Below are 19,531 nucleotides of genomic sequence, written 5' to 3'. Positions count from 1 at the left end.
AGGTTGTATTCTGACTGTCGGTGGTTTTGGGTTTGTTTTCTGTAATACATATTATTCTATATAGTATATATACTATATATACTATTATAGTATTACTCTGTAATACTATTTTAATTTTCCTAGTAAAGAACTGTTATTCCCATTCCCATATCTTTGCCTGAGAACCCCCTTAATTTCAAAATTATAATAATTTGGAGGGAGGGGGTTTACACTGTCCATTTCAAGGGAGGCTCCTGCCTTCCTTAGCAGACACCTGTCTTTCAAACCAAGCCAATTTTGTTCCAAGCATCCAAGCCCTCTTTGTACCCCGAGCCTGGAGAGCTCCCCCTTCCCTGCAGCGAGCCGCCCCACCTGGCGCGAGGACGGGTTTGCAGCCCGTGGCAGAGAGCTGGGGACACCTGACGAAGGCGCACTCGGAGTGGAAGGCGTGTCCCGAGAGCGCGCCCACGGCCTGGCAGTGCCCGTGGTAGTCCACGGCCACGCGGTCGGCGTAGGCGGCGCAGACGCTGCCGTAGCTCTCCCCGTTGTGCCCGCACACGGGCTCCGGCGACCTGCAGAACGGCTGGGACACGCGGCAAGAGGGAAAGCAAAGCTCACGGGAATGCACTGCTAATGCTGGCAAACCCCGAACAGGCAGGAGATTGGAAATAACCCGCCAGTTTATGAACGGTCATAAATGAAAAGGGGAAGTGCTTCAAGAAGGTGACAGAGTCCGAGAAATGCACAGTAAAACGTATTTCAGAAACCAGCAACTTTTGTTCTGCGCTAATGTTTAAATAAAGGGTCCATATTTAAGTTAGCTTATTAACTCAAAATCAGTACAATTTCACTATACCTTAAAATATTCTATTAACAGAATTAATTTGTTAACAACTCATTAATAATTTATGAATTCATCTTAGTGTGGTTTTGTGCGCTTAAAATTTAGTGTGCACGCACATGTATTTCTAACACATTATTGTATATTTTTATATACACTTAATAATCACTTAATTACCCACATTACTTTTATTTGTGTATGGTAACTTATAATTGTGTATTACTTATATTTGTGTTATTGTAAGGTGACAGAAGTAGCTTGTCTAACACCACCGTCGAGAGTGGTGGGATGCAAAAACTACACCGAATTTAAATCCTTCTCAAGGATTAATATGAAGACTAATCCAATCCAGACTAACCAGAAAATTATTACAGACTGACTGGTCAAGCAATGAACTTGATAAACATGGGGCACAAACACACAAAAAGCTAAAGACCTTCTATGACTGGGCATTATTTTATATTTCCACAAGTGAAAATTGGTAAGAATTAGCGTTTAAGTAACCAAGGAACTGCACTACTTACTGCAAACACACGTTAGGGTGCAACCTTTAACAGCATATGTAGGAACATATAAATATCAAGAGTATTACCCCCAAGAAAGCACAAGTAGAACTTTTGATTTGCTTTGAGACAACTGTTAACTAAAGCAGAGAAACACTTGACAAAATTCTGAAGATTGTGAGATTATTTTTTATACTAGTTAAAATTAAAATTATCACTTTCTATTAGAATATTTTATAAGTCATAAACCCCAAAAAGAATACTTAAAAAAGACCCAAATAAACAAACAATATTGAAAAAGAAATTGTTAAGTTGAACACCAAGTAAAAAAGAAGATTAGATACTTATTGCTAGAACCACTTCCTACCTGGCATGGTCCTCGATATGCCAAACTTTTTCCTTTTTGATACAAAGTACACAAGTTAGTGTATTCCACATTGTCTGTGTCACAAACAGGATCCCGTGTCTGGTCACAATTTAACTGCCTTGGCACACATTCATGCTGGCTGCATTCAAACTTCTCAAAACTGGTCAAGCAAACTTGTTTCTTTGGTATGCACCTGCAGAAAGTCATTACAATTTCATGTCATGTCATGGGAATTTTTTTTTTTAAGTCTCAAAATACTGAGGGAAACTATTTTCAGTGAGATTTTCTCCAGTGCTTTAGAGCTAAGTGTGGTTCAGCAGAGCTGCAGGAAATGCAAGTGATAAAACACTCTGAATAGCCCGTGTCAGGTCTCACCACAAACCTGCAACAGTTTCACATGACATTTATTAAATGAATGTCAACACAACTACAGTTGCCACTAACATTGATCTTTTACCGAGTATTTTTCAATGGATTATTGACAAAGGCTTGGATAAACTTCTTACTACTCCCATACTTCATATTGTAAATGAATATTTAAGAACAGCTAGGCTAGAGAAAACATGGAAACAGCAAGAAGGAAAGATTCTATTGCAGAGATCTAGTCTCACCCTTCTCTGAGAAAGGGGTGAAAACAAGACCTACAAGATTATATGGTTTCAGTTAGAAATATCTAATTGGATTCTAGCTTTAGAGATTCAGAATATTGTACAACATCCCATCTAGAGGATGACTGCAAACAAACAAAAATATTATATTTACACTTTCTTGGCATCCATTCCTCTGCAGCCTTCACAGACAAGTACAGAGAGCACAAATTCTTTCCCCTTTGCATTAAACATTTACCTTCCATGATCTTCTCTGCAAAACATTTGGCACAGGCCCTGCAAGGCATCCCTCTGCTAGAGAAATGCCAGCCAGTGCAGTCTGCTGAACAGGCTGATGAAAGCTCTCATGGCCTCTCTGGACATCCCCCTCCTTTCATAAATTACAGCAGTGCTGCCACCACTGGATAATGCACAATATGTCCTTATTCTCCCTGAGTGCTGCTCCCATGCATTACAGACATGCCTTTGATATTAGGGAAGGCTCGGAAATTCTGAGATTTAAACACTTCACAAGTGGAATGTAAGATCCATAATGTAAATAGATTCCAAGTGCATCAGGGGCATTTTCAGATGAGTGTGTTCAGTTTGAGCTACATTATCAAACTGACCCAGAAAAATGTATTGTGTACAGTCCTTTACTGAAACTACAAGTTGAGGTTCTAAGCATAATGATACTTTGAAAAACTGGAAAGCCTCTATGTACTCTGCAAATTTCCAACATAAAAAGTAAAAAATGTTTATCCACAATGCAGCTTGGGAATTCCAATTTTGAATGCCATTATGGCTGTAACAACTACAAAACTACAGTGTTTTCTCAGTATTTTCCTGCATCATGGCATTTTAAGTGCAGAAAAAGGAAAAAACTCTAAAATTGCTACAATCAACTTTAATGAAAGCACAATATTACACAACTTATTTTGATGGCTTTCTTTCAAAACAGAAAAATGCACTAATTCAAAGGAGACTGCAATATTGCACAACACTGAGAAAATTGAAGACAGAGACCAATATTGTTAGCTGCAGACTTTGATCTCTGTAAGAAAGGTCAGATTTTTTTTTTCGCCTGACACTACTACAAAGCATATTTTTGTTTTAATATATTTGTCTATGCAGATTTTGCTTTTCTTGATATTGAAAAAGCAGAGATTGTACAGACATAGTTTTCACAAGATTTGAGTCTAAGACAAAAAAGGGTGATTGATATTTTCCTGTTTTAGAGACAAAAAGCACAGATTACTGACTGAAAAAGCACAGCTGACTCCAAGCCTTGAATTCAGATGTGGGTCTTTGTAAACTAGTAAAAGAAGGTGTGAAACAAAGTAGTAAAATGACACTTATTGCCATTTTGACAAACTCTGATTCTCCTGCTTTTGAAAGCGTACATGAAGTCTCTTCTATTGCCGAACTGAGATCTGCATAATGAATTTAATTGGCGTAGCACTACAAAAATGGAACCAAGAACTGGCAGTTACTACAGTCCAATACTACTAACTATGATAAATGAAAAGCAGCTACTTCAAACAGTTGTTTTTATTGAAATAGCCCCAAAACAGAATGTTACAATATACAACACATTCAAAGAACACGGAAATCTGCTTTATGAGTGGAGGAAGCCAAAGAAAAGCTGAAAAACATATTCTGCTTTTACCTTTGATTTTTATTACAAGGGTTTGGGTTGCAAGGATCCTTGGAAATACACGACCCAAATTCAAACTGGTTGTCCTGGAGGCCGACGCAGCGAGCTATGCACGCGCTGGGATACGTGCGCCCGTTCCGGCCACAGACTGGGACAAACTGGTCCACACAGTTACAGGGCAAACCTGCAAAAGCAACACACAGAGCAGGGACTGCGTGCACACTCATTTTTCATGGCACAAGATACACAAGGCATCACTGAGGCATTTCTGCTTTCAGCCCTTTCCTCCAACCTGTCATTTAGCAATGCTGCAGCACACAGGCACTTAGAAGAAGCAGGAAGGGAAGTTTGTATCCTGCCTCTTTGTTCATTCTACTCAGCTTTCTCCATTTTTCCTCTAAACTCTTTATCTCTCATCCCTAGTGCACCCTGTCTCTATTTATTTTTACGTATTACTTGAGGTTTTATTTTTCAGTACTGATTTTCTTTTTTAAAGTACATGCTTTTCCTGCAGTGCAGGTTGGACATGAGAAAAAGAAATAGATTTAAAAAAATAGTAATAACATCTTATTGGGTGTTTTCCTTTAATGCTGTAGAAAGAATTTAGTTGATAATCCCTGGTCTAAAAATACTCAACTTCCAGTTTTCATGGTTTGGAAAGTTACCTGTAAACTTCCGACGTTCATCCTCTGAGCTGTGCTCAGTTAGACACTGACGTGTAGAACAAATCAAGTTTCCAGCAAAACAGGAACAGACATTGCAATCTATATTAAAGGATGCTCCATGGCCTTAAAATAAATTAAGTAAATACATACAATTAATGTAAATACACCACAAAACTACATATTCATATGCAGTACGTAGACATTACATTCTTATTAATTGTTTCTGTAATTTCCCTTTTCAGTACATTTTCCCACTCAAATTTCCATCCCCTTTTTTTTCCAATAGATTACAAGTTTTGCTTTATTCACTTAAATGAAAAGTCTGTTCAAATGTGGTTTAGACTAATTACTTAACCACAGAAGCAAGCACTTTGTCCTTTCAAAGCCTGTATAAATTAGGTTTTCTGTTTTATTTATTTTTTTTAAGAACAATAAACTCTGGTTAGCAAGTTTCATGTTTTCTTCAAGGTAAAGCTTTTGTAAAGACACATTCTTCTAAATTAAATTTACATTAAGACTCCTAAACTTTTAGTCTCACACATAAAGCACAACTTGTATGTGTTTACCAAGAGGTAAAAGTGCCAACGCTTCATTCCAACCTTCATTGGATTGGAATGTATTTTATAATAAGTCAGTAATATTTTCACACCTGAATCTAAGAATCAAACTGCAAACTTAGGGGATTTTTCTTCAATTTAGCACCTCTGATTTGGTTTTCTGAACTGTCCCTATGATGGCCCTTCACTGTGATGTATGTTTTGTATCAAATCAATTCACGTTGATGACAGACTCTGATCTATCCATAACCAAACTGGTTATCAAGGACTACCAACAAATACACAGCTCTTGAGGAAAACATAAGAGTAATTGTGCCTCTAGGTAATTCCCTCTAATCTCTTTTCAAAGGGTTGAGATTGAGAATTAGAATTTTAAAGAAAATATTACACAGGCACAAGGAAACCCCTCAGCACTGTAGCAATTCAGAAGAGGTGCTCAGAGACAAAGGAGGGCAGAACAAGAGGGGGTGGCACAAAAAGTTCTCTTTACACCACAGTACTGTTCAAAGGATCAAGGAATTTGCCAGCAGGGAAGAAGAAAAGCTTAGAAGGTAATGCCAAACACAGGATCTCAGGTGATTCTTCAGAGCACCTGAGTTAGGATCCACCTGAAAACTGTGCAGGGCCATTGTTTTTCACTGTCAAACTGCACACAGCAACCTGTCCTCATCAGTAATCATTTCAGTGTCTGGAGGCAACTCATAACACAAAAAACACCAGCACCATTCAAAACATTCAGAGTTGTTTTCTTTACAGAGAATGGTTTTAAAAAACACAGTTCAGATTTTATGTCTAAACTCTGACTTTTTACAACTGACATATAAACCAATTAAATATAGTTACTGCAAAATATTTACATGGCGACCATAAACTTTTAATTCTTTGCTTTAAATGCATCATCTAACAAATCTGGAACCTAGGAATTTTTATCTTTTATTATATAATACCCAGAGTCTTACTCACACAAACACTTCATGAGTCACTATGGCAAAAGAGGAAGCTGTCTGGTTTTGGAGTTGTGGTAGTTTGTTGGTTTGGTTTTAAATGGACAGCACTTAGTGAATACCTACAGCTACACATACTGTTATGGTTACCAGGACAAGTGAGGACTGTACACTGTGCAACCATAAAATATAAACATAGCATCAGACATTTTTGTGATTATTTTCATCAATAATCTGAAAAACTGCAAGCTTCCTTGAATAGAATGGTCCATAAAAAGTTAGTCACCATTAAAAAACTGTATTTAACAACTGTATCTCAGAAGTGGATACTTTCTATAACTGCCTATTAAATATATTGTTAACATAAGATGTTTTCAGTGTTCTGCTTCCATGAACAAATAGTACCAATTCTGAAAACATTAAAAAAAAAAAAAAAAAAAAAAAAAAGAAGAAAAATTTTAAGTATGTTTGGCTGCCTTTTATCTTCTTTGGACAAACAACAACAAAAAAACAGATTGCAAAATCCCCCCCATTCCATTCCATGGAATACTGCAGGCAGACTTTCCTGAGTGATGAAAATAATTGTACAATTGATTATTTAGCTCAACTTGTAATCTTTTGTGAGAAAGAAATACCCCAATTTCCTGCTCTTTCATGATTTAGGGTTTGGTTCCCAATCTGAAAATTGCGTTTGTGACAAATGAAACTACAACAAGTGCCTTGCTTCTGAAGTTTTACTTAGTGTGAAAATAAGTATGGAAGAAAATTAGTATGAAAATACTCTTATCATATGGTAATAAGAAAAACCTCAGTTATTTTGGACTCTTTAACTTTAGCTCTGCTTGGACAACAGTCTGACAGTAGTTTAAAAGGGCTGATTTACAGACATTGAACAATGTCTAGTGCTGAGATGTGTAACTGTGCACTACCAGAAAATCTCTTGCTTGCTGATTCAAAGACACCAACTTCAGACAGCTCACAGCTCAGCACAGACTCCATTTGATACTCAAGACCTTTTGTAAACTTTCCCCTACCTTAGTAGAACTCTTTTTTTTTGTTTTCTTTTTCCAAGATTAAAATGGCAGTTTGTGTGACAAAATTACACATTTAAAGCTCTCAAGCAAAAAATAAATCTGAAAATAAATCAATATATTTTTCCAAGAAGCATCACCTGTCACATCTCCTTGAACTCCTTTGACTGCCAGATTAGGTAGAACCCAATTAATCCTTGTTACCCATGCCAATTTAAATTCTAAACAAGGAGCTGCCAAGGTGAGGAAAGACTTTAAAAAACCAATGTTCAATACACCTTCATCATCGTCATCATCATGTATTTGCTTACACGTTTATTTTTAGGCATATGTTAGCCCCACTGATAAAAATCTTAAACTATGATTCTCATTTGATGTTGAGATTGTGCAAAACTTATTAGGGGAGGTTTAGTGGAAGCAAAGAAAAGGAAAAGGAGGAATTAAGATGAATCAAGCAGAAGGATGTGTGGAAAAGCAAAGGGAAGAGGGGAAAAAGGGACTGGTTCAGTGTAGACAGGTAGCTGGACAGTCTGCCTTTCTCACAGAACCCTATGCTTGATCACCACAACCTACCCTATATTTTTATCCAATCCTATTTTTACACTTTTAAGATGTATGTTCCCCACTCTGAGTATGTGCATGAGTGCTAGCAACCCTTAAGCTCAATGAACCAATAAAGTAGGGAAAGAGGTTTTAAAATGCCAGCCACTGGAGTGGAAACACAAACCTTGGGAGTCCATGAGTCCAAATGCCACAAATCACTGGAAGGAAGAAAAAAAAGCCCCAACAAATCCAAAACAAGCCCCTGCCAACCATTTGGAGCTAGTAAAGAAACCACCCTATGCTAAAAAGAAATGGTGTGCTGAGAACGTCCTTCACACAGGACTGTGACTGACTGAGACAGGCACAGTTCAGTACTGATTTCAACAATGGAACCTTCCACCATATGTAAGACTTAACTCAGTATTAAATACAGGGATGCAATCATCAGCTTTTGTATTTTCTGATAAACTCTGAATTCAGATCCTGAATCTCTCGTAGCTCAAAATTCATCAGGTAAGGAGCAGGTGCTGGGTGCACCACTGCTCTATCACTTACTTTTCCTTTGTCCTCCAACAATGCATGATTTCTGGAGGTCAACACAATGCATTTCCATACAGTTCTCCAGCAATCCACTGTGCCCACAGGTACAAATCTTGTAACAGCCAACATCTCCAGCTGAGGATGGAACTTGGATAAGTGTACCTTGTCGGACAATAAAATCGGAGGCTTCTCCCAGTTTGCAGCCTGCATACAAGGAGAGATTTTAGCTCATAAGCAGCAAACACGTGGGCAAGTGCCACTACTGAAATGAATTACTACATTGATTTGTGGTAAAAACATCAGGTGTTCTTGAGCAGCCTTGCTCTTGCCCTTAAATTCACCCATTTCACAGAGGCAACGAGTAGCAAATACAGAAGACAGGTGCTTGAGACAGTTTTGAAGTACCTATGAAGATGTTATTTTTGAAAAATAGACCTGAAATTACAATAATTCTCAAGTATTTTAATTTTCCAGCTCTGTAGTAGTATGAAACATGTTATGTGACAAATACTCGACATACTTCACTCTCTCCAATACAGAATTTGAATTAAAGGGCCTCACAAGCAAAGTCCAGTCATTTCCCCTCTCTCACATATTTGATTGTCTTTCTTCTCTACTTGTACCTCTTAAGTGAACACTGAAGGATTCTTACCACTATATGTGAATATAGGAGAAAGGGAGAAAAAGCAGGAAAAGTGGATTTTAAAAAGAAAGATTGGGAAAAAAAAGGGGAAAAGGAAAAGGTTTTAAAAATTGTGAGCAAAAATAATAAAATAAATAGCAAATTAAAATAACTCTACTAGGGATAAACTGCAACAAACCCCCTGAAACTTTCAGGCTATAAAAAGACTGAATTAAAACATAAAAGTCACTTTCCAACCTTCAGTGCAAGCAAAATGTCTCTTCAAAAGCTCTGGGTGAGCTTTAAATTATTTTTGCAGCATATGAAGACAATACAACCTTAGAGTAATAAGGCTCAGCTTTCCAGGAAAACAAAAATATTTGTAAGGGTCATAGAAGCATAACCAAAACAATGTCCCTAGGCTCACACAAAGAATGAGCTGAAGTCTATCCTCACTTTTAAAAGAGCACAAGTAGAGCAGATGTATGAGTGAAGCAAAATCCAGCTTTCCTCTTTTTAACTAGGAACCAGTGGGGAACCTGCTGGAAGAACAGAGGCTCAGGGAAGTGATGTGAGACAGCTATGGCCATGTTCTCTATCACCTCCTCGAGAAGGAAGGCTGCTCCATGCAATTCAGTGTAAAAATCAGTGTTGCTCTCACTTGCTCAGTCACACACATGTTCAAGTGGTCAGCAAATGCACACTTTCTGCTCTGCTTCAAGAACCACAGCTGACCCCTCATGACACTGAGTGACACCTTCTGCTTCAAAGGAAAGGGAGAAACTGGCAAGCACTACCAGTGCCTGGGGCAGAACAATGAAGGGGCTGTAGAAGTCGGACATTGCAGAGTCTCACACCTCCTTTTGTAGGTTTGATCCTTGTTACTAACACCACCCAACCCTGCCATTTCAAAGTTAGGTACCTGAAACTTATTCTGCATGAGACTCTCCCCAGTCAGCTCACATTTACACTTGGTGCAGAGATTAGACTACACCAGTGTTCTAAAACAGCAGTTCCCAAATGACCATAAGTGTCTTTCTGGTGAGGTGCAACCAGGTTAAAAGTGTCACTGAAGGGAGCAGAAGCAGAAAAGCCATCAGCTGCATGTCCAGAGTGTGGTGGGAAGGGCTGGGCTTTGTGTCTGGGAGAGGGAAGATGTGGCACTGTGCATCTCTTGGCTCTTCTGGGTTGTATTCCTCTCTTTTTATCTCCCTTTTCATCAGCACCATCACAATTATTATTATTAACTTTATTTCAGTGACTAAACTGTTCCTCCCCAGGCTGGAGGGGAAAGTGAGCGAGCAGCTGTGTGATCCTCAGGTGCCAGCTGGGTTAAACCATGGCACAGCAATTCACTTTAAAACCTTCAACAGCATTTCAATGACACCTTTACCAGGAAAATTCAGTGAACAGAAGCCTAAAAAACCTTACCTGGTACACACAGATATGGAAGACACAGCTCTCCAGACTGACATCCTTTTCTATTTACTTCACAGAGCTGATTAGCACCACATGGGTTTGGATTACATGGATGTGTGACATCTTCTACAATGTTGCCTAAAGAACTTGGGCCTGAAAAGAGAATATACATCATCTACACTGATTTAAATGAGGTTTCTTTTTCTTCAGCAAAGCATGGCATTTCTTATGTCCAGTAAAATCATATTTTTGACAATTCTGTGAAATTTTTTAACCTGAATTATAGACATAGAAGCTTGATATGACCAGGTAGTTAACTTTTTTCAATAGTTTAATCCTCAGTCCTGGAAATAATGACCCAGATGATTCTTCACATGCAAAATGTATGTCCTTTATCTTTTCTGCCCAATAATTTTCTTGTCACATATGCCCAATACAAGAAGGAATAGAAGCAATGAACTATGGCAACTTGAAAATTCCAATTTTCTCCAATACACTAAATAAAACGTCCCAAATTCAACAGAATTTTCTTTAAAATAAATAATGAAGATTATTAAAAGTAATGACAAGCATTCAAAGTATCCTGGTTTCTAATTTTGCTGCATAGGTATGTTAGTACTTACTCAGGTAAGTATCCAAGGGTATACAGTTCTCCAAGTCATCTGTTGGAGATAAGAGCTCACAAATACTCTCAGCTGAGTGGCCTTCAGGGAATTTATTATGATCTCCACACTTCTTCAGTATTTCCACACAATCTGATCTACAGATAAATAGAGAGACAGAATTTCATGAAGACTACTTGAAGAAAAAAGGGCTTATAGGAAAAAAGATTTCTTTCTATGTTATTCCCTTCCCTGAACCCACAACTTTCCTGCTATGCCTCACAGCAGAGTGTTTATCTATATATAAATATGGTACATTTTATTTATATATATATATGCTACATTTTACGTAGGAGGGAGGAACAAATTTGTGACACAAAGACAGAAACTACTGCTTGCACTACTCCTCTTTGATCTTGGTGATCTTCATTTGCTAAAGCATCATATGCATGTATCTTCCAATACCAAGCATTTCATTCATTTACCAATGTCTAATATGGCTTGAACTGTACCTCACTATCTGCACTATTAACTTGCTCTTTTTTCTACTCAATCACCTGCTTTCAAAATTTATTAAAAAAAAAACAACTTTTTTTTCAGACCTTTCTGTCAGTTGAAAGTCATCAGTAGATCCCAAAACCAAAAAAGAGAAAAGGTTTAAGACACCATGGAGAACCAAAAAACCCCCTCAACAAATCTCCTTTTTCTTTCACTTTACAATGCAAGCATACACATCCATCTCATTAACAGGCAAATTCTTCATTTACAGTGATGGAGATTCAAGCAATGGCAACCATGCAATTTCATATTCCTTCCATGTTTGCCTTGCCATGTTTTCCTAACATAGCAAACGCAGTCCTATAGCTTTTTAATTTTCATTAAAATCCTTAGTAAAACCTCTAAAATGGATTTTGTTTTCCCCACAACACTTACTTGCAGATGATACTTCCTCTAGATTTGCTGTGACAAGGTTTAATCTGCAGGGAGCAGGCAATTGCCTTCCACATTTCTGGTTGGCATTTTTTAATATCAAGCACAGGAATATTTATGAATGGCATCTTAATACTCCCTTTTTCCCAAAGCTTCATGTCATTCATGGCTCCCTGGTCTGACTGAGTATTGCAGCTTCTAAAAAGTTCTGTTGGTCTTAAAAGGAAAAGATAAGATTTAGCATGTATTAAAGAAGAAGAAAGCACCACACATTTTCCCTTTATCAACATAAAAACTTTACATCCTTCACATGGCTTGCTTTTTGTGGTATACAAGCAATTAATCCCTCCTACAGTTAAGCAAGATCAGAATCAATTTGAAATCTGTCTTTATAGCCAGGCCTGAGATTCTCATATAACACTCATGCCACTACACACTATTAACAAAAAAAAAAAAAAAAAAAAAAAAAAAAAAAAAAAAAAAAAAGCCAGTGATCTCTAATAGCTAAGAAAATTTAGTTTTTTAAAACCCTAACTGCAACCTTGCAATTACTTTCAGACACCACTTCTAAATAATTTTATCCTATAGAGTACAAACAGAAACATCTCTGCAAAAAAGGAATTTTGAAAATGAGTAACATGTAAATTTGACACTTTTACCTTATTTATAATATACAACATTCCAGTAACCACGACTTACTCGTCTATGCAGTAAGACAGAGGAATATGCAGAGGCAATTTACTGCGACATTTTAACTGGTTAATTTTTATTTTTGTAAGTTTTATTACATCTGTTGCTAATCACATTTCCAAAAGTTCATTCTAAAGAAAAACGACTTATTTTCAAACTAACTAAAACCACATTTACAGAAAGAAAGCTACATACAATCTCCAAACAAGTCTTAAAAAACATTTCATTTTATTTTCGAAATCAAAGCATAGGAATTCCTTTATAAAATATTCAGTGTCTCTCTCCTACCTGTTATTAAAATTAGTGCAGTAAGTAAGATTTCTACAGCCCAGCTGACAAGGTTCTCGTACATCTGCTAAACAGGTCAACATGGAAACTTCAACTGCATTATACTCACAAAAGCGATCAAATTCTTGCCAGCTCTGTGAATTGCCCCAGCTCGTGCTATAAAGTTTAGTGCAGAGCTCTCTGAAAACAAAAAAGAAATAGAGATGAAGAAAATAAAATTGGAAGAACAACAGCCATTCAGATATGGCCCATCACTTCTTTGCTGCTCACCACAGAGGATTGTGTTAGAGCCCACAAAATTTGGAAGGGAACCCAAATGTAGTGCTCAAAGCAAATAACCCATTTTGCTCAAGGATGCCAGCACATCTTTAAGCTAATAAGACTGAAATACTTCAGGATATAAAACTGCAGCTGAAAACCTGAACTTTGAGATTAAAACTATGCCAGCTAATTCTACTGATAATAAATCAAAGTTGACATCACAATGAACAACTTCTAATCCCATCGTTTATCTTCAAATCACCCTTTCTCCTCCTACAGAAATGACTGTCAAGCAAAATACATTCCTTCTTTTGCCCTGATGTTTGAACCAGGGATACTGTTTGCTACTTTTGTTTGAGATGTTTCCTGTTGTCAGCAATACCCAGCTCACAGTTCACAGCCATGTCCTACAAACTACAACTGTTCCCATCCCATGGTGTGGAACTTGGCACTACTGTTAGATCCCCTGCCTACTGAAAACTTGATAGAAGGATCCATTTTAGAACTCGTTGTCAAAACAAGGAACTAAAAGATACTTTATTAACTATCCTATGCTAAGATGTTCTAAGAAATAATGTAACTCCAGGGTTCCACTACTAAGCTCATTAAAGATCTTGCTGCATTCATGAGATGTTGTTACTGGAAACTGATATAAAAGGAAGTAACAGCTCAAAAATGTTTGCCATTAATTCAGACACATTGATGCATTTAAAATGCAATCATCATCTATTTTTAAAGTGGACAGAAAACCACCCTAGACTAAAAATGCCTCAATAATCTGCAAGCATGCAACACTTTTCTGAAAACCTTTGTTTTTCTAAATGTCAGAATAGTTATTTCCCTTATTTAATTATTAAATAACCTAAGTTATTTTTCACTGACAAAAACCAGAAGACCATCAAGAAAGGAATACTGCCAAGGTTTTAACATGAAGCAATGAGGCACTTGAGAGTTTGTGGAGTTGATTGTCCTTTTGTCTCTCATTAGCATCTCGTTAAGACCTCTTAATCAGAGGTTGCAATATTGGCTATTATGACCACAAGTATGGTACAAGTTTCATTAACTTACTGTGTCTGCTATAATAAGCCAGTGCTAAATGTGAGAAAAGGTTGATTCCTCTTATAAAACAGTTTCTTTTGAGATACAAAGTAGTGGACAGAATAGATTACTACCTGGTTACCTGAACATGTACTTTTTCTAGGAATTCCAGAACTTCCTATCTGATGTACATAACAAGACTCAGAAAAAGGTGGGAATCAAGAGAAATTCCTAAGTACTTTCACAACTGGAAAAGATGTTAGAGAGATACTGACCTACATGTGGAAGAATTTGCTTTGGAACAGCAATGGAGCTTTGCTCCATCGAGGCCTGTTGAAGGTGGGGGGTGCACAGTGACTCCTGGGTGAACAGATCTTGAACTCTCAAGAAAACATTGCCAAAGTGGGTCCTGAGGGAGAGGCATGGTTTTACAGCCTTCTATAAGTCCATCAACAATTTCAAGCTCTGTTTTCATTGACATTAGAATTCTTTTACAAGCAGCCTGACACGCATAGTCTTCTGCTCTATCACAGCAATACAAACCTGTTAACAAAATAGTTAACAGTCAAGCACAAAACAACATTACAGATGCACAATATAAAAGCCCTGAGAAATAAAAGTGCTGTAAGGTGCCACCTTCTCCTCCAGAGAATCTCAAATAACATTGCTTCTCCTAAATAGACACAGAATCAACTCTGGAAAAAAAAACATAAAGCCAGTATGTAAAAATGAAAAGTAAATAAAAATTATTAATGCACCTAAACACAAAAGTTATCCTCATATAATGATAGCAATACAATTTATATGACAGACTTCTACAATAACACATTTTATAAAAAAAAGAACATGAAGTGCATTTTTAGGAACTGCTATAACTTTCAGTAAGAAAGGATTTATTTGTACTTACTGTCTGTAGGGTTTCTCATTGGATACGACTGTGTGTAGTTATTCACGCAGTGTATGAGCTGAGGGCTGATAGATGCACAGTAATTTTCAACTGCTTTAATTTGTGATGGACCAGGAGAGGAGTCTGTCCGAAAAATTGCCTGGCAATACTCGCGGCAGTTGGTATGGTGACCTGCGTAACTGCAACACACTGACCCCACTGGGGAAGCAAACAAACAACACACAATCTATGCGTTCCTATGCGGACAAATGAAGAGATGAGCATGTCTGTACAGCACGCGAGGATGCTCAAGGAAACGACAAAAAAGAAGAATTTCCACGCTCTGTTGAAATATCTCTGTCTACAGAATGACTGGAAATATTTGTAACTAGCCAAACTACGTCTGTTTGTCTGGCAGGAGAAAAAAGTCAGTACTAAAGCTGCCTTGAACTCAAGTTCAAGACATGAGAAAGCCAGATGAATCTCATTTTCAGCTGTTTTGTTCTTACTTTAGATAACCAGACGTGTCCAATAACTGAATTATCAGAGAAATATGACTAATAAACAAATAAATATAAGAGTAGTATCATTCAAAAAACCCAGACAGATGGTATTGGTGATTCAGATGTTTTTGCTATGTTGTTAAATACATATAGTAGTTCTTGAGAGTAATTTTTACTAGAATTAATTCTGAAACACTGATTTCATTTTATATAAACAGATATCAGGCAACAAAACACTTGCATGCTTCTTCAAAATTTCAACTGTGCATTTAATTTTGCTTCTTAGCACACATCAAATGAACAAGCAGAAGATGACAGAAAAGACAAATACAGACACACAAAAAACTATATTAAGTATACAAATAGCTAAATCCCTTTATTACTTGACAATTTACTCATGTGGCTTTTGCTTATATGGGTCTGAAATCCACATGTTTGTGTATACGTTCACCCACAGAATCTCTTATAGTTTAGAGAAAAAAAGAATGATACAAAAGCAAAACAAAATAAACTACTCATTATATACTTACTTTCATTTCTGTTAATACAACTAAAGAGAGCATTCTGAAATCAAAACAAAAGCAGTGTTATAAGCCAGAAAACTTCAAATAAATATTTAAGTATCCAGTCATTTGTTATAATGAGCTAATAAACCTTTGGTACTATTTGCTTCAATTAGATTACATTAAAGCAAAAACACTGTACAAACAGTGAAATCAGGAAATTAAGAGATCAAGGGTCACCAAAGTTCTGCGTGCACTCATAATAAAATAGATAAATATTCAAGCAAACAAGTAAATTGGAAGACTTTCCTGGACTAACTTAGAAACAGGGTAAACTGCTATAATATGATGTCCCAAGATGTTAGGATTTTTTTTCTAAGGATAATAATTTAAAAGATTCTATGTAGAAAAAAAAATCTGCACAGATGGATACATGTAAATAGTAAATCTCAACAAGATAACTCCATGACAATGTACCTTAAAAGCTAAAGCATGCAATCAACTCCCTCGAGCTGCAGCTGAAAGGCACAGCTGGGGGATGTACATCTTAAATGTCAGAAGAAGGGAAACACACACATCCTGCTGCTTTGTTTCAGGGCTCTCTAATCTGCAGACCAGTCATGGAATGGTTTGGGTTGGAAGGGACCTTAAAGCTCATCTAGTCACAACCCCCTGTTAGGGACGGGGACACCTTCCACTAGCCCAGGTTGCTCAGAGCCTCCATCCAACCTGGCCCTGAACACTTCCAGGGATGGGGCATCCACAGCTCCTCTGGGCAACCTGTGCCAGTGCCTCGTCACCCTCATCTTAAAAAAATTTCTTCTTTCTATCTAGTTTGAAACTACCCTCTCTAAGTTTACAATCAAACCCTTGCCCTATCATAACAAGCCCTGCCAAAATGTTTATTCCCAGCTTCTTGTAGGCCCTCTTTGGGCACCAGAAAGTGCCATAAGGTCTCCTGGGATCCTTTTCTTCTCCAGACTGAACAACACCAGCTCTCAGCCTGTCTTCACAGGAGACATGTTCCACCTCTCTTTGTGGCTCTCCTCTGGACTCATTCCAACAGATCCACATCTTTCCTGTGCTGAATACTCCACACCTGGATGTAGCACTCCAGGTGGGTCTCATCAGAGCAGAGTAGAGGGGCAGAATCCCCTTCCTCACAACTACTGAACTCTTGCCAAAAAACCCAGTCTTCCCCACACTGAATAAACACATTTCCCATTAAAAAAATTAGATACTGCATGTAAGCCTGTCTGGAACTCGATGGAAAGACGAAGTCATGAGGCTGAAATTCCAAGACGTAGTTGCCAGTTATCAAAGAGTAAAATTATATGATTGTGAGAAAAGAGGAATTCGAACTTCCTCCATACCTAACCTCTACAATTGTCAGAACACCAGATTATAAAACATGACCAAATACATCAATATAGTGACAAAACATAATCCTCATCTCCATAAAATTTTTGATCTCCATTTATCCTGTCCCTATAATTAAACAAATTTGTATTTCACACAGAAGAGAGTATCTAGAGAAAAAAACAGAAACACCATCAGACTGATCTCAAATCATGCGGGATTAAAGTCTTGCTTCAATACAGGAAAGCACCAGATGTGCTACTACCTCTAAGACAAGGAAAGGAGGTCAAAATGCAGACCTAGTTCAAGCTCAATAGTCACCAGATTCTTCACCTATCTTAGCTACTAGTTATTCACTGCATTGCAGAGAAGTGGGTATCTCAAATAATCTTGGGGCTATTTTGGTGCAGATCTGTACTGCTGCAAACACATGAAAATACAAACAATGTTAGGAATGAACTCGATGATTTTATTTTTCCTTTTGTCTTAGACAGACAGGAATTTGTTTTTCATTTGTATTTGCTACTTGCTTTCTTCTGAACACAAGATTTTAAACAGGACAGTCCCAATACTGTAATGAGCAGCATCAAATTCCTTCTGTTAACACTCAGAAATTAATTTAAACCTTGGGTAAGCCATGGCAGATGTGGCAACGAAAGACCCTAAGAGAGTAAACATAAATCTAATTTGCAAGTGTAAGTTATTTTTCCACAAACAGCAACTATTTATAATTCTAGTGATCACAAATAAAGGCACAAGATCTATTGGTACACCTCACACAAAAATGGAAAAATCTGCCTTACGTAAAACAAAGCCCCAAATCTCATGAAGTCACAACTCAGACATTTTATTTTCAGGCCAAAAATATCTTCTACAATATTTCACATCTTTTCTCCCAAAAGCATGGATACTGCATTCTTTCTTTCACATTAAGATGAATTTGCAGCAACATTTTTCATCCCAGCAGCACATTTCCATCTGATTAACTTCAGATTTTCCCTTCTTTCCTACACACAAACCAAATCCTGTTACCCATCCATCTATGTATCACAGATGAGGGACAAGAGAATTAATGGAGAAAGAACACAGAGATGGGGTCACCATCCTACATCTGTAAAGGACAGATTTATCCTGTTGCCTAAAGGCTCATGACATTTTTGTTGCACCATATATTCTTTACTATGGATGCCAGGCAAAGGTTACCAGAAAGGCCCTTTTTTGATGTGGCCACCTGGTTTCTTTGGGACCTGCCAGACACAAAATCACTCTTCTCCTAAACTGAAGAAGCTGCTGAAATTTGACTTCCCCAGAGCAACCCTGCATGGAGCACTGTGGCACACAAACCAGCCAGGGAGAATAAACACCATAACTTTATTAATTAATACACTGGGACAGCAGAGGCTGCTGGAAAGCCTAAAGTCTGCCTGCCACGGTTATACCAAGTACCTGACCATACTGTTGGCACAAACAACACTTAGATTCATACTCTAATGCTGCAATAAACTCAGATAAAAACTGTCATGTTATTTAGAAGTTGAATGATACAAAAAAGTGATTCTAAAGCAGTTCATATATAATAGTGTCACTTGCCCTGCTCAGAGGACACAAAAGAAAGGAGAATGTTGAGAAGATGATGGTATCTACTAATATTCCTCTTCTTAAAGAAGGGCTCAACTTGAGACAAAATTATCTTCTCACAGCAATTTCACACTCCAACTTTATACAGGCAGGAAGTTCTTACCTAATAATAAATCTTCTTTTTGTATTTTGAAACTACAGTTCCACAGAGTGCTGAATTGCTGTAATAATCCTCACATTTCTGTTAAGAGGAGGTTGTCTGGCTTCCCTTTTCCACCTTGTCCCTGTTCCCAGCTGTATAGCCTTGTGTATGCCCTTACACCATCATCTTGTCATGACCTGATCCTTTTCACTAACCCTGATGAAAACTCATTTTTCTCATCCCCTAGGATTTAAGTCAGTGATATCAACAGGTATAATACTACATTAGAATAGAACAGAACAAGCATTTTTTAGATAACCATCTTTTAGAAGGACCTGCCAGATGCCAGAGGGAGAGTAAGGCAAGGAGGGGGAAGGAATGTGTGTGGAAAAATGGCAGTTGCAGGAAGGCATGGGAAGAACTTCAGCTGCATTGAGTTGTTACAGCAACTCACCAGATTTCACAAAACTCTAAGTGTCTGCAGCCAGCACAGAAT

At 37.6% G+C, this 19,531-nt stretch overlaps 1 protein-coding gene across 3 annotated transcripts in view; it reads right to left on the bottom strand.

The window, feature by feature from the left end:
- The window catches only part of RECK (reversion inducing cysteine rich protein with kazal motifs), a 47,065-nt gene that overhangs the window by 5,129 nt on the left and 22,405 nt on the right, over positions 1 to 19,531 (bottom strand). For all 3 annotated transcript variants that reach the window (XM_014876787.2, XM_088168322.1, XM_088168332.1), the window contains 12 exons: positions 15,984 to 16,017; positions 14,972 to 15,169; positions 14,340 to 14,607; positions 12,766 to 12,945; positions 11,791 to 12,003; positions 10,879 to 11,015; positions 10,268 to 10,408; positions 8,230 to 8,418; positions 4,600 to 4,722; positions 3,947 to 4,118; positions 1,691 to 1,883; positions 352 to 562 (listed from right to left, as the gene is read on the bottom strand). In XM_014876787.2, the coding sequence (XP_014732273.1) occupies positions 352 to 562; positions 1,691 to 1,883; positions 3,947 to 4,118; positions 4,600 to 4,722; positions 8,230 to 8,418; positions 10,268 to 10,408; positions 10,879 to 11,015; positions 11,791 to 12,003; positions 12,766 to 12,945; positions 14,340 to 14,607; positions 14,972 to 15,169; positions 15,984 to 16,017 (2,059 nt within the window). The remainder of the gene's footprint in view (positions 1 to 351; positions 563 to 1,690; positions 1,884 to 3,946; positions 4,119 to 4,599; positions 4,723 to 8,229; positions 8,419 to 10,267; positions 10,409 to 10,878; positions 11,016 to 11,790; positions 12,004 to 12,765; positions 12,946 to 14,339; positions 14,608 to 14,971; positions 15,170 to 15,983; positions 16,018 to 19,531) is intronic.

This window comes from Sturnus vulgaris, chromosome 1 (assembly GCF_052056855.1).
Source record: "Sturnus vulgaris isolate bStuVul1 chromosome 1, bStuVul1.hap1, whole genome shotgun sequence".
In the NCBI taxonomy this organism is placed as follows: Eukaryota; Metazoa; Chordata; class Aves; order Passeriformes; family Sturnidae; genus Sturnus; species Sturnus vulgaris.
This window is presented reverse-complemented; position numbering and strand designations above follow the sequence as displayed.